The sequence below is a fragment of the Gadus chalcogrammus genome, chromosome 18 (genome assembly GCF_026213295.1).
Source record: "Gadus chalcogrammus isolate NIFS_2021 chromosome 18, NIFS_Gcha_1.0, whole genome shotgun sequence".
Lineage (NCBI taxonomy): Eukaryota > Metazoa > Chordata > Actinopteri > Gadiformes > Gadidae > Gadus > Gadus chalcogrammus.
The window spans coordinates 4,410,850-4,426,780 of record NC_079429.1 but is presented as its reverse complement, the minus strand read 5'-3'; the positions used below and the strand labels follow the sequence as shown (position 1 = coordinate 4,426,780).

General features: G+C 52.4%; 1 protein-coding gene across 1 annotated transcript in view; it reads left to right on the top strand.

The window, feature by feature from the left end:
- Positions 1-596: 596 nt before the first annotated feature.
- LOC130371749 (neurexin-1a-like) overlaps positions 597-15,931 on the top strand; it is a 21,851-nt gene continuing 6,516 nt past the window's right edge. Inside the window, exons 1-3 of the mRNA XM_056577612.1 lie at positions 597-1,320; positions 6,846-6,863; positions 7,756-7,785. Of these exons, the coding sequence (XP_056433587.1) occupies positions 597-1,320; positions 6,846-6,863; positions 7,756-7,785 (772 nt within the window). The remainder of the gene's footprint in view (positions 1,321-6,845; positions 6,864-7,755; positions 7,786-15,931) is intronic.

Below are 15,931 nucleotides of genomic sequence, written 5' to 3'. Positions count from 1 at the left end.
GGAGTTCACATCCTGTTTGTCACATTCCTAACGCGCTGCACACACAAAACCCATGCGGCCCACACATGCGCACACACAAACGCACACACGGCGGTAATCTGACACCTCGGACGCCGCGGAGGATGAAGTGAAGGGAGGGGCTTCGGTCGCAGCACCCCCCACAGAGCAGAAGGACGCCAGCGCCCCCCCCAGAGCGACGCTACACCATGCGCCAAGGTCCCTGAAGAGAGCGGGACCACCCACCCCGCCCCCACCCACCCCCAGACCACCCCTGCACCCAAGGCCCCGGGCTCACCCTGGTCCGACTGACCGACCGCACCGTCGGGGCGACCCAGACCCCCCCCCCCCCCACCAACTGCATGCTGGGAAGAGCCCTCGGGTCGGCACCATGAGCTGTAGGCCAGCGGCCACGCCCCAGCTCTAGCCGAGCGTCCCCCGCTGCACGGGAGCCCGGGCGTGTGTGCGTGTGTGTGCGTGTGTGTGTGTGCGTGTGCGTGTGTGTGTGTAGACGTGCGAGGAGGCGGTGTGTTTGGGCGCGCGGGGGCAGAGTGGGGCTACTGGGGCCAGTCCCCCCGGGGGGCGCTTCCATGAGCGCGATGGCGGTGTGCGTGTGGGCGGCGGCCCCCTTGCTGTTCCTGGGCCTGTGCCTGTGCAGCGTGGGCGGCCAGGCCCAGGGCGAGGTGCTGGAGTTCGGGGGCGTGTCGGGCCAGTGGGGGCGCTTCCCCGTGTGGAACGCCTGCTGCGAGAGCGTCCTGAGCTTCAGCCTGCGGACTCACAGCCAGGAGGGGCTGCTGCTGTACCTGGACGACGAGGGCTTCTGCGACTTCCTGGAGCTGCTGCTGATGCACGGCCGCCTGCGCCTTCGCTTCTCCATCTTCTGCGCCGAGCCGGCCGAGCTGCAGACGGCGGCGGCGGTGAGCGACGGCCACTGGCACGCCGTGCGCGTCCGGCGGGACTGGCGGAACACGTCGCTGGAGGTGGACGGCCGGCTGGAGGGCTGGGCGGAGGTGAAGAGCAAGCGGAGGGACATGACGGTGTTCAGCCACACCTTCCTGGGCGGGGTGGCGCCCGAGCTGCACGCCTCGCCGCTGCGCCTCACCGCGCCCTCGGTGCGCGACCACCCGCCTTTCCGCGGCTGGGTCACGGGCGTGAGCGTCAACGGCACGCTGGCGGCGCTGGACGGCTCGGAGGGCGTGGCCGTGACGGCGGGCTGCGGGCCGGACCACCGCTGCCAGAACGGCGGCGTGTGCAGCGTGGTGGACGAGCGGACCGTCTGCGACTGCTCCGACACGGGTTACCAGGGCAACGACTGCAGCGAAGGTAAGGACCCAGAGTCCAACTGACCCCTCATTACATTCCGCCCCATCCCTCAAACTCTCGGTGGCCCTCGGAGGCGAACGCACACACACACACACATACACACACACACACACACACAAAAAGTCACCGCGCACAATCACAATTACCAATCACGCGCACGCACACACAATCTCACCACAGGCAGCACATCGGTTGCGGGGAACACATACCTCCAGATGTGTGCCTTCACAGTCCAGGTCACGGTCCAGACATCAGTTTGCCATCGCACCTCCTCTGGCCTCTAACGAGCGCACTGCACATGCATACAGAACATGTTAAGTATTGATCCTCTGGCCGCTGCTGGTTGGTAGTAATAAGACAGAGCCCCACAGCCCCCACCCCCCCCCCCCCCATTCCCCAGCTAGCTCTACCTGGGGCTGCTCGTGGAGGCCTTGTAACTGCCTGTTCCTAGTTGGGATGGGGAGGCAGGTGGTGGTGGGGGGGGCCGGGGGGGTCTATAGGAGACGGTAGACCCTGGAAGGTGTGATCCAAATACCTGAGAGAGGCATAGCATTGTGTGTATGGCTGGACAGTAGAGAATCGCTACAGAGCCGGAATGGGTTCTCCGTCATTGGAAGCCTTTCATTAAAACCAAGCAGAGGGCGGGCAGTTGGTGGGGTGTCGTGACTGACACCCGGCTGGGCCAATGGAGCGACATTGATTCTGCACGGCCTTCATGGGTGCCGTACATAAGAGGCTGCAGTGTAGTGTGACCACATCAATCTATTGTCTGGCATTTATTTGATCTGGTCTGCGGCCTTCAAGGGTGTGTGTGTGTGTGTGTGTGTGCGTGTGTTTGAGTGTGTGCGTGTGTGTGTGTGGGTGTTCCAATTCTAAACCAGTCGATAATGTGATTTGATATCTACACATGTGCTACCTAATGAAAATAGCTGCTTAATGGATATAGTTTACCTCCCATTCCTTTTAATTATTCCAAGGAAATTGGCCCAAATTAGCCGCTATCAGCTTAATATCGCGAGCAAACCCAATAAGCCTTCGGTCAATTCAAGTGCCGATGTGCAGCCCTCTGTAATTATGGTCACTGGGCAGGGGAATGAAACGCTTTCCTAATGAGTCCACTTTGCCTTGCAATGGGCCATACTGTCCATGCAATCATCTCTGCTTGCTTTCTCAGTCAAAGACAGTGTTTTCAGAGTTAAAGACAGTGTTTCAGTTGTGCGGTTGTACTATATATTGTTTATTGCCCTCCTTGTGACGTTTATCACCTGGGAGTGCAGTTGGGTGGTGTCGGCTTGATTTGGGTGGATTTGTGTAAATCAGGGCTCTGCATGAGGCCAAGCGACCACGGTGCCGTCATGCTCCGAGCCCCCCTGCCCATCTACCGCCTCCGTCGCCATGGGCAACTGGGGCAGCTGTTAGCCCGCCTACCCCCCCCCCCCCCCCCCCCCCTTTTATGAAAATACCACATCTGTCGTTTGGCCCTTCGATACCAGATCTAAAGAGGGACAAAAAACAAGACGGAGCTTTGTGTTATTATTATTCTTTTTAGAGGCATTGATATTTTACGTCGCTCTTTCTGGCTTTAGAGTTTGGTGAGGTTGAGTCAGAGTCACAGGTGGGAGTCAGTCACAGCTGAGAGTCAGTCACAGGTGAGAGTCACAGGTGAGAGTCAGTCACAGGTGAGAGTCACAGGTGAGAGTCAGTCACAGGTGAGAGTCACAGGTGAGAGTGACAGGCGAGAGTCACAGGTGAGAGTTACAGGTAAGAGTCAGTCACAGGTGAGAGTGACAGGGGAGAGTCAGTCACAGGTGAGAGTCAGTTACAGGTAAGAGACACAGGTGAGGGTCACAGGTGGGATAATGTTATCAGGTCTGTCCGTCAGCTTGAGAAAGAGGAGGGAGAGGCTCTCAGTACATATATGGATAAACATAATACACACACACACACACACACACACACACACACACACACACACACACACACACACACACACACACACACACACACACACACACACACAGATACAGATGAGCACACACATAATACATCACACGCATAAAGAGAGCAGAACCCGGCAGGATAATGAGGGGCTAACAGCGAGACCCCAATCCCACGCACCAACACATGTATGCGGCCACGCCCGTTTGCACACACACACACACACACACACACACACACACACACACACAAACACACACACACACACACACACACACACACACACACACACACACACACAGGACACTAACTCGCACACGGGGCCAGCGCCGGGGTCAGGCTCCAGCATTTAGCAGCAGCAGGGCCCTAGCGGCGTCCAGACAGAAACCAGGGCCCATTAGCGCGACGCCTGCAACCGGTTACACCACCTGCATTCAATTGGCCCTCCTTTATGTTTGCTGCTCGCGAGCGGCTACTCAGCCCCGGCTAAGGAGCGGGCCGTGTACTCCAGAAGCCCAGCTCTGATTGGCCCCGCGTTTCCACGGCGGAGTGCTTCCGTTTCGAGTTGAGTCCCCCCCCCCCATCCCCCCTCCTTTCCATCTTCTAGCCTTCTGCGACACGCCGGCCATTTCCATAAAATGGTTCCCCTCAGAGGGTTTTCTTGTTTTAAGAGGCTCCCAGTAAGTGTTCTGGCGGGGCTCCGCGTCGTGCGTTGGCGTCTTGGAAAGGGAATTAGTTTCCGCTCGGTGGAGCGGGCGGCGGCGGCGGCGGCGGCTTCCAGGCAACACATCAGATGAGTTGGTTCAGCCTCCGCGAGGAGGAGTCGGTTCAGAAAACCTCTGCGGTTTTAATTACATTTTAAATGTAGCTCTTGAAAAGGCGTTCCGAGCCGAAGACGCGGATGGATTTCAATACACAACAATCAGGAATAACTTTGGCTGACATTTGAAAGGAACACAAATGAAAGCGATGGTGCCTCGCTGAGACGTAATCTAATTGTTTATCAGCCTGCCTCCCGGTTCCATTTCATTCTGAAGGAACCACAATGCACATGTTTGCTGCCCTATTGTTCTAGGAGTGTGGAATTACTTTGCCTGACAGTTGTGAGTGTTTGCGAGTCCATAACACAACCGCAGGACTTTAATTAGACTAATAAAGTCAAACTAAATAACCAACTGAATATTAAGTGTGTTAGAAGCTAAAGCGCGTGGAGGCATATCAGAGGACGTCAGGCAGACGGGTCTCCATGTTGTTTTTAGAAGGGACTCAATTGGTCGTTGTTCTTTGCGGTCTTCCAATCCGTTGATTTGGTGGAACAGGGTTGAATTATTACGATGCTTTGTGTCAACAAAGAGCAATTTTGTTGTCAGTGTGGCAGAGGACGTTGGGACCTATGGAAATGAAAAGATGCAGAGTATAATCTTATGGGAGTTATTTTCAATTGCACAAAGCCATGCAGGAATGTGACGATTGTATCTCCTCGCCCAGTGCCAACGATGGAAACGAGCCTCTGTGATTGGCCGCGGGACCTCGCTTCCTTATGACAACACATCCAAAGGCACTCCCGCCATTTGCATTCTCCTTGTGTTTGTGTTATCCACAAAGCTTAGGAATCCATCGTTATACAATCCCCGAAGAATCCCCACCAACAAAGGGTAAATAAATACAATGTGAATGATTTAGATATTAGGATTAAATATTCTTTAAGAGATTTGAAGCATCCAACACAAATCATTCTAGTTTGGCTGAACAAATCCAAAATCCTTAAATGGCCCGTTTTTATAAGTGGATTTAGAATACAGTACAGGAATCCGTCTGCTCAAGTCGGTGGAGAGGTGATGAAGCACATGATGAGGCTGTCAAGGTCTTTCTGCTTCTCATGCGACATATTACAGAGTAGATCCCACCTGTCTGAGCCAGGGGGCTTAACAGGTAACTAGGAAACCAGGTGGACTGATGATGATCTCTACAGGGCCGTAGTAGCAGATTATGAACCCCTCATTCACCTAGTGGGAAGTGGACTTTGCTGTCCTGTAACGTAATGCAATGTAAAGTGACGTGTGTCCCTATAGGGCGAACACTCGACAAAAGAAATGCAGAGAGTTCCTTGATTTTATATACGGCTGCGTGTAGCATTCACCACACTCTTGAGAATCTCAAATTGACCTCCTAATACCTTGGCCCGGCTAAACCGGATCCCCACATTATTTTTTCATTGCTGAATTGATTTTCTTCAACCGAAAGCGTAAAAATCTCACGTCTCGTCTTTCAAAGCATCAAAAACATATTTGTTTTGGGCGAGGATGATTCCGCCCACACACAAACTGCAGCCCCCTTCTTTTGTTTTTAAAGAAAGACGCGGTCTATGGCTCTGGGCCCAGATATTTAATGCTAGAGCGATCGTGTCCTGCGTGCTGGTGGGGTGAACCTGGCTTGTTAGGCCTGGCCTAGCTCCTACTGTCCTGGAGGGCAGATAGCTGTTAGCATACTAATGGATCCACCTGTTCCCACCACATTACCCGCTAAAGGGCAGAGGCAAGAGACACTGTGCTGAGTGCACACAGACACACACACACACACACACACACACACACACACACACACACACACACACACACACACACACACACACACACACACACACACACGCAAGGACACCGTCACACACACGGACGCACACACACACGGATGTGCACACACGGACACAACCTGTCACGATATGACCACCGCCTGCATGTCTTGTTCCTGCATTGCTGTTCCATCCCTCCATGTTTACAGCTGTACCTAATCATCACTGTTACCGCCATAGTCTGTGTGTGTGTGTGCGTGTGTGTGAGAGAGAGGCAAGCCTGCAGTGTGCATGTATCTGTGTGGGTGCGAGGGCTGTGAATAAGGAGCAGTTGTGTGTGTGTGTGTCCGTGTGTGTGGCGTGTGCGTGTGCGTGTTGCATGCTACGTGTGAGTCTCTGGGGAGAGGAGCAGAAGCAGGTAAGTGGGGGGGGAACCGGCCCGTGAATCCGGACTGCAGGTAGGATCGAACGCACTGCCCCCCCGCCCCACCTCTACCCTCTGTGTCAACATTATTGTGTGTGTTTGTGTGTGCGCGCGTGCGTGCGTATGTGTGCCTGTGTGGATGCGTGTGTGTCTCAGAGAGCGACATTGTTTGTGTACTATGAGGGAGAGAGAATGTGTGCGTGCGTGTGTGTGTGTGTGTTTGTGAAATTTGAAATTGTGTTTGTGCTTTTGTGAGAGTGAGAGATTGTCTGTGTGTGTGTCAGAGAAGGTGATTGTGAGAGAGACTGTGTGTGTGTGTGCGTGTGTGTGTGTGCGAGAGATTGTGTGTGTTTGTGTGTGCGTGTGTGAAAATGAGAAATTGAGTGTGAGAGCGAACGTCCTTGTGGATCCTGTTGCCCACCGGTGCAGCATGGTACCCTTCATGGCGTCTGCGTGGGTTTGCATGTGTGTTTCTAACGACGGCAGCGCAGGAGGATGTGCATGTGAGTAGCCATGGTAACCCGAGGCGGGTGAGCATGCATGTTAATGAATGTCTGTCTCTCTCTCTCCTCGCCCGGCCACGACGCCTTCCAGAACATGGCTACACTCCAGGTGGGTTGCCCATTCTCTCTCTCTCTCTCTCTCTCTCTCTCTCTCTCTCTCTCTCTCTCTCTCTCTCTCTCTCTCTCTCTCTCTCTCTCTCTCTCTCTCTCTCTCTCTCTCTCTCTCTGTGTCTCTGTCTCTGTCTCTCTCTCTCTCTCTCTCTCTTTCGCTCTCGCTCTCTTTCACTCGTTCTCTCTGTCTCTCTCTCTCGCTCTTTCTCGCTCTCACTCTCTCTCTCTCCCCCTCTCTCCCTCGTGCTCTCTCTATCTTCTCTGCATATCTATTACCTGCTTCTAATTTCGATGTCTGCGGGTGCGCATATTACTGTGTTAATGTGAGAGACAGCCAGGGTAGATCAGAGTCTGTACTATCAGTCGGCTCCGCGTGCAGCGAGCGCCGTGGTTGGTTGCTGAGAGCGGGTAAGTATGGCGTTCAGCAGTAATATCACGGTGAGTGTTAAAGTGGCTGCTGCCTCAAGGTTAGACAGACAGGGAAGCCAGCCGGTGCAGAGGTGTAGGTGTGAGTGTGTGAGAGGATGGGTACACAGTATTTGTGTACATATGCACTAGGATCACTGCCTGGGATGAGAGAGTGCCTTCAAAGTGAGTTTCGACAGAATCGCTCCGTAACATGAAAGACACGGCACATACGCGGACGCACGCAAACATGCACGCACACACACGTATGCACACACACATGCTCAACCACGCACACACACATACATGCACAAACAATGATTCATTAGCCTTCAGCAATAATAATAAAAAAAGGCAAAACCAACCCACACACTTGCACACACACACACAGCCTACTACGTACCAGCCCAGCCGTACGTTTGCACACAAAGACATTTCTCCCATGAGCCTTTGCTGTGCTGACTGTGCTCTTGTCTTCTTTTAAGGTCTGGCACACCTGATGATCGGCGACCAAGGTATGACCTCTTACCTCACTTCCTGTTGTCCTCTGCTCTACCATCATGCCCCCCCATCCCCCCTTCTTCACCTTTGACCCCAGCCCCCCCCACACACACACATACACACACACGCACACGCACCCACACACGCACCCCCGACCTGCGACCCTCCCCTTCATCATGTCATGGCTCAGGAGGAAGTTGTCTCTAGGATGTGATCCAAGGTCAGTCTGGTTAAGTTCATCTTCTGTGGTGCAGAGTGAGCAAAGTGCTAAATATCCACCCAAAAAAATAAAACTAAGATGGCGTACCTGTGGACGCAGGTCGGTGTTCGGCAACGTTAGGCCAGCTCATCTTAGGTCTCCTGTTTAGACTGCAGATCTTAGAGCCCAGATCAACTTCCCCTGGGATGTGTGCCTCATCGCTATTGGCTGGCTGCTGCAGGGGGGAAGGGAGGGGGGGGGGGGGGGCTACTGGCTGGCTGTAGGACATGTGGAGGGGGTGGGTGGGGGGGGGGAGTGGAGTGTATGGCGTTGACTACTGGCTGAGACTGACCCACCCCCAGCAATGGGCTGGAGGGGCGGGGGGGGGCAGTGGACCTTACAGGGCTTGCTTTGCCGACCCTTGGACATTTAAAGATACAGTAGGTGTGTGTGTGTGTGTGTGTGTGTGTGTGTGTTTGTGTGATGGCTAAGCAACCGCATCCACGGTTGGGTCGGTGTCGATGCGGTCCTTTCCTTTCTCACATCATCCTCATCTCCCCCCCCCTCACGGCGTGTGTCTGTGTGTGTGTTTGTCATGTGCCGGTGGTCGGGTTAGAAGCAGTGACCGTGCCCCCCCCCCCGCCCCCCTCCTTATCACCTCCACACTCTGAGTAATTCATCTCCAAGCTGCTCCTCTGGCTCCCCTCATGCCTCCGCTCCTCCACTGCCATTGGCTCCCACCTCGGACTCCATCCGTCTGCCAGGTCGCTGGCCGTTCCCAGCACAGATGTGTAAAGGCAGTCTTTGAACACCCCCCCCCCCACCATCCCCGGCCCCCCCCAGCTCCCAGCTCACTGCCGCTTCCAAACATCGCATGACAGCAAACACAGAAAAGAGCTCCCGTCTCTCCGAGATCAAATGTACCGGCAGCGTGTCGATCGCGGACACCGCTCACCATGTCGTCTACCTGTCTTTTCTCTGTCCCTCTCCTTTCCATCTTCTCTCTCTCTCTCTCTCTCTCTCTCTCTGTCCCGGCCCTCTGAACGTAGGGAAGAACAAAGGTACTGAACTCTTCCTCTGTACTGTGTGATCGGTGGGCTGCATCCATGTTGCTGTTGTTTTTACTTTTGAATGGCGTTGAAGCGCTTCTGAATACGTCCAGTAATGCATACCCTCATAGCTGTCCTAAGCTGGCTCTGCAGGTACCCCTTCCGCCGTCCAAACCGGTGTGTTTGATGGGATAAGGTAAGCAGTCAATGCATGGTTGTTTGTGTGTGTGTGTGTGTGTGTGTGTGTGTGTGTGTGTGTGTGCGCGCGTGTGTGCGCGTACTCGCGTGCATGCACGTGCGTGAATGACAACCCCGGCTCCCGGCTTTTCTGGCGCCCTTGGAAATCTGAAGGTAGGTGTCGCTCGACTTGATTGGCTCCGCATGACGCTGATGAATTCACTGATTGGCCGACGCCAAGACAGACCTGATGACCGCTGGCCCATTGTGGCCTGTGATTGGTAGAGGGGACGGATGGACGTCCTCTGTGGAGAAGCACACAATGGAAATGTTCCTTCAAGTGCGAGGCCGTGAATAGGCCCCAAATACTGCCTCATTCCTGCGAGATGCGTCTACTCGGGGCAGGGGGCCGATTCAATCCGAGTAACGGCCCCTCTTATCAAGTGAAGTTCCCCCGATGCTCTCCGTCGTGGAATCACGATGAGGTGGTCATGAATCTTCAATTGCATCTTCGTCCATTCTCACATCCCAGACGTGTGCACATCCCAGACGCCTTCTGTGGAGCTTTCAGTAGTGCCCGCTCGATGTGCTTGATTTATTCAGGGCGACGCCCCCACACCCTCACAGCCGCCTGGCTCGGCCTGCCGTTGGCCGAGCTCAGAGCCCTGATGATTCAGATTGCATTCTTTGTGCTTCGTCTGCTGAAGTATCTATCAAAAAGGGTACATAAAAGCCTGTCGATCTGTATGTATGTGTGTGTGTGTGTGTGTCTGTGGGTGTGTGTGTGTGTGTGTGTGTTTGAACCACACACCCAGATGTAAAAGCTGTCAAATGGTGCAAATGAAGCCGAAACCACGTTAGCTGAGAGCAGAGAGGCCTTTTGAGAAGCCGGCGAAGCTGGAATGAGTTCCTTTGAGGGGTTGGAGAGGGTGAAGGGTGACAGAGAAAGATATTGTGTGTTAGTGTGTGTGTGTTTGAGTGTGTGTGTGTGTGTGTGTGAATGCATGCTTGAATAACATAAAAAAAGACATCTGTGATAAAAAGGGGAAAAATATCTAGGAAAAGGGAGGGCGAGGGAGAGGGAGACAGATGGAGAGGGAGAGGGAGAGAGACAGGGAGAGGGAGAGAGAGAGGGAGAGAGACAGGGAGAGGGAGAGAGGGAGGGGGATGGAGAGAGAGACAGAGGGAGAGAGAGACAGAGGGGAGGGAGAGGGAGAGAGACGGGGAGAGGGAGAGAGACAGAGGGGAGGGAGAGGGAGACAGACAGACAGACAGACAGACAGGGAGGGAGAGGGAGAGAGAGACAGGGGGAGGGAGAGAGAGAGAGAGAGAGAGAGAGAGAGAGAGAGAGAGAGAGAGGGGGAGAGAGACAGGGAGGGAGAGAGAGAGAGAGAGAGGGGGAGAGAGACAGGGAGGGAGAGGGAGATGTGGAGTCAGGGACCTATTGGAGTTGTCTCGTGTGACAGTGCAGACTCTGTGAACCTCTAAGGGAACGGCGGGGCTCCGGACTGCACGTCCTCTCCTATTCTCCAGAAGGTTCCTCAAGAAGGTTCCTCCAGAAGGTTCCTAGAAGGTTCCACCTGAAGGTTCCTCCAGAAGGTTCCTCCAGAAGGTTCGTCCAAAAGGTTCCTCCAAAAGGTTCCTCTAGAAGGCTCTACCAGAAGTTTCCTCTAGAGGGTTCTTCCAGAAGGTTCCTAGAAGGTTCCTCCAGTAGGTTCCTCCGGAAGGTTCCACCTGAAGGTTCCTCAGGTTGTTCCTCCAGAAGGTTCCTCCCCCTACGCACCCCCACCTAACCTCCAACCTCCGAAAACGAGACTCATTACTGTGTGCGTGTGTATGTGCCTGCGGTGTCTGTGTGGTGTTTTTGTCTGTGGCGTGTGCGTGTGTTTGTGACTGTGGTGTGTGTGTGTGTGTGTTTTGAGGCAGCTGAGGATAATCAGGAGGAGCTATATGAATGGCAAAGAAGAGAGAGAGAAGACGAGGCCAAATTGGATTTCCAGAGGCGTCTTCGGGGTCGCAGCAAGAGGCAGAGATTTATTTCAGACTGTTACTTTGAGGAGTATTGAGGAGCAGTAATCTGGATGAAGAATGTGCTTAGGGGGCGTTTGTAGCGGATCCTTCTCTGAGGTCTGTCCGGTCAATTGGACGACCGACTGTAAAGAGTTCTCCATGCATTAGCATAAGAAGATCCTCCATAGGACTTAGAGAGATCTTTATCTCTGTGTCGTCCTAATTGGTGTTTGGGTTTTCTCGTTTAATTGGCTGTTTGCGTTTCTGTCTATTTTTTGGTGTAATTTACGTCCGTGGAGGCGAGGCTGTCTGGGGTGGCTGGCTGTTTGAGTCGGCTCTGTTATTAAAATATCAATTCAGCAATCCCAGCTGGGTGCTTACTCTGCTTTCATTGGCCTTTATGCTGCCAGACAGACAGAAACACGCAGACAGACAGAAACGTGACACACATACATATACATAAGTACACAGAAACACACATGCATCACACACACACACACACACAAACACAAACACACACACACATACACATACACATACACATACACACACACACAAACTCAATAACCTTTATAGAAGGCCCACTGAGTAGGTGAGCAAGTGTGTGTTCAGTGTAAATATGCATGAGTAAAACTGTGCCCAGATTCCTTACGGTCAGCGGAGGAACGCAGGGTAGAGGGTGTGTGTGCGTGTGCGTGTGTGTTTGTGTCGGTCCGTGTGTGTGTGTATGTGCTGGTCTGTGTGTGTGTGTTTGTAAGCAGGAGTTGGATTGTGACTCATAACCCGTGACTCATAAAGCGTCTGCGATTAACGCAGTCCATTTTAACACGCTCACACACTTCCTATAGTGGCGGGAGCGGACAGTTCACACGTTCCCCCTCGGGGTCAGACCTAACGGCTCAGAACGTCAACCCCAATGAAAGAGGGAAGCATACGGAGCCAGAGTCTCTCAGGTGGTCAGCGCCTCCCTGCCACCACCGGCTGTGCGGTGCTTTTCCCCGTTGTAACGCACCGGTTCAGCCCCTCCAATGCGCTCGGCCTGGCGTGTCTCCACAAACGTCTTCCCTCACCGCCTCCCTTTCATCTGGGCTTTTCCCTGCTCCCTTCTCTCACCGTCTCTAAAACACTGTCTTATGTATCATTTATATCTCTCCCCAAATGATCGCTTCTATATTTCTCTCAAGCTCCCCATCGATCGTCCCTCCTCCCCCCCCTCCTCCTCTCGTCTGTTCCTCCCTCCTCCCCCCTCCTTCTCCCTTTGTCTCTGAGACGCCCTCTGTCTCATATATCACGTCACAGATTCTCTCCTCCTCTCTATTTCCTTCCCTCTCGCCATCCATCATTCCTTCCCTCCATCTCTTCCTCTGTCCTTCCCTCCCCCTCCTTCTCCTTCTCTCACTGTCTCTGAAACACACTGTCTGGTGTATCTCGGCACACATCCTCTCTTTGTCTCTCTGTTTCATTCCATCCGATGGAATGATCCTTCCTCCCTCACCGCCCTTCCTTCAGTCCTCCTCGCTGTCTCCTTCCCTCGTCGTCTGGGAAACACACTCTGTCTTAAGCATCCCTTCACAATTGATCTGCTCTCTCTGTATCTCCTGCCACTTCCCCATCCATCCCTCCCTCCCTCTCTCCATCATCCTCTCCTCCTCTCCTCTCCCCCTCTCCTCCTCTCCTCTCCTCCTCTCTTCTCCTCCTCTCCTCCCTCCTGTGAGCTGTTCCCCTCAACGGCCGTCCCTCCCTCTCTCCATCATTCTCTCCACCTCTCTCCTCTCCTCCTTCCTGTGTTCTGTTCCCCTCTGCGTCCCTCCGTCCCCTCTGTGTCTGACACACGTCTCCACGCACGCATGTGATGACACGCCGCCCCCCTTGCGGCGCCGTGCGGGCCCGGGGCCAGATGCCAAGGCATTAGGAAGGCCGTCTGGAGCCTCAGCAGCGGGTACATCGCGTCCCCCTGCGCCTCCTCCCTCAGCTCCCCCTATAGATATAGATATATAGGTATAGAGGCAGAGAGGCACTTGAATGTACCTAGAGACGGTTGAGAGGGAGAGGGATGTTTTAGAGTAGGAATAGACTTCTGGCAACAGGACGGCGATTCCTTCTCCAGGAAGCCTTGGAACAAAACAACCGAAAAAAAGATGTCTACATTTTAGCGAACGTTCTTTGAAGGTCTGACTGCGACTGTCTTCGTCAGAACAGTTTGTGCCTGGATGACTTAGCCCCAGGTTCTATTCTCCGAGATTACAATTTCCAATGCCTGTTATACGATGCGACACTAGAAATACAGAACAGTTGTTCTCCTCAACTAGTAGCATACTTTAATGATGGAGACGGGGAAGAACCTTAGTAGAATATTCAACTCCATGCAGATCTTTCCTGATTGGCTGTAGCCAGGGTTTAAAATTAATCTTTGAATAATCGTTAGATTGTCCAATGATCACAATGCAAATAGGTGGTTTGAACAGTTTGCAAAGTTTTGATGAAATGGCACGGCAGGATTAGCGCAGTTCACCTGAGGAGAAATCACAGCTTCTGTTGGTAACGGATCTCAGATGATCCCAGAACAACATGGCCACATTGAACACAATCACTACAGGTTACTATTATTATGTAGAGCTTTTCGGTATGTTTTGGCCTCGTTTAAACATTGAATTAGCTGCTAGACATTTTTCTTGAATCATTAAAACCTTTCTTTATAACCTCCCCACTAGCCGTTACTTCTTATTTCTACAGCTACATCTGACTAGTGAGGGCGCCTACATGGAAACTAAACCCTAGAACCCTAGAACATTCAGTAAATATTATCAGTAGAACCTTCAGTTTGTGTAAGTCTGTGTCTGTCGGTTTGCTGATGCTCTCACTGGACAGCAGGTGTCAAAGTGCAGCCGAAGTACTTTAATAATGCTCACTTATCGAAATACACAACTAAAATTGGATCATTTGGTCATCCAATGTTTGGCCGTTCTGATGATCGCTAGCGTTACCGAAAGCACATATCCTTAGCATCTAGTCTGGCCCGCCTAATTATTCATAGGCTTTATAGAAAGTATAAAATGTTCCTGTTTTGAAAAACAACAAAAAAATAAGCTTTTGAAAACTGAATGGAGATTAAATTACCTTTCTAAAAAAACTAATATTTGAATATTTATTCTCAGCACTAATGTGTTTGAATAGGTCGCTATAGGTCGTGGGTCTCCAGTAAAGCTTATTCTTTACGTGATAATGCGTTTTATTAGAGGTGGACCGACCAATTAAGCTTTCATTCAAGCTGATGGTCTCCTGAATGATTGGTCCATCAATCATTCAGCTTCTTTATTTCTAGATTCTTGTCATCGTTTTTCCACTATAATTATGGGAACAACATAAAGAATGCCATGTCTCGTATATTATATTGATATTGAATGCTACTAGTATATTTGTGATTGCCTTAATATACTCAAGGCATCAAACTTGGTGTTTATGTTATGGCTCTTCCGTTTAGTTGCACATCATCAGTCATTGTAACCACTCCAAGAGAGTATATCTTTAAATCACAATAGACCATCTCCTTATGCAGTGGAGCCGCAGCGAGGTTTAAAAGTTAAAGTTAGCTCACACTGGGGAAAAACAAGCCATTCATCAAACTTTATCTTTGGAGAGCTTGGAGAGATACTCTCATTCTGCAGACGTTTCCAATCACAGCGGCGAAATTCAATCTGCGGCTCTTTGTGATTCGGCGAGAAAGGATGTATTTAAGTACATTTATCACAAGTGTAGTACTACAGTCTGCTGGCGGAAGACGTCCTGCGTGCAGATTCGTGTTTTAACCCTCGTCTCGAAACTTGAAAACATGCGCAAATAGGAAATATGCGATCTCATGTTGAACGTGATTCACGTGGTTCAGTCCATTCATCGCCCTCTCTTTGTCGTAACAGTTTCTGTCTCACGAATGAACACTGTGTGTGCTACTTTCTTTGTCGAGTGGTTGAGAACGCGCTGAATACGGCGTTGCTTGCCCCTGTGATCTCTGAACGAGCGTAGCTTAGTGGCTATAGCGCTTTTCCCGCCGCGACGCCCCCTCCCTTCTGACAGCTGATGCAAAGAGACGCATTCACGACACCAGACGCTTTCACGCCAAAACTCTCTCACGGCCGTCAAATTGGCGCAGAGAAAGCACTGCCGAGGGCTATTCCCTCCCGTTCGCGCCCTAAAAACGCATACACAGCACGTAGCACCCCACACAGGCACACGCACACGCACTCACACACGCCCACGCATGCACGCATACACGTACACACGCTCACACACACATACACACACACAAGCACTCACACACACACACACACACACACACACACACACACACACACACACACACACACACACACACACACACACACACACACACACACACACACACACACACACACACACACACAGACACACTTGACAGATTTGACCATTCCCCATGTAATTAGCACGGGGGCAATTTGTACGAAAAAAATAATGATAACAATGTGGAGAGAAGAATGTGTAAATTGTGAGAAGGTGCGTACTCAACGGAGACAGAGTAACGCCTAGGCTCCATGTCTGTCAGGGCGGCCTGGCAGCCTGTCTGCCAGCGGGGAGGGGTGGACGGGTGGGTGGGAGGGTGGGGGGAGACACAGAGATGGGGAAGGGGGGGGGGGGGGGGGGGGGGGGGGGGGGTGGGGGGGGGGAAGGGGGGGGGGGGGGGGGTGGGGGGTG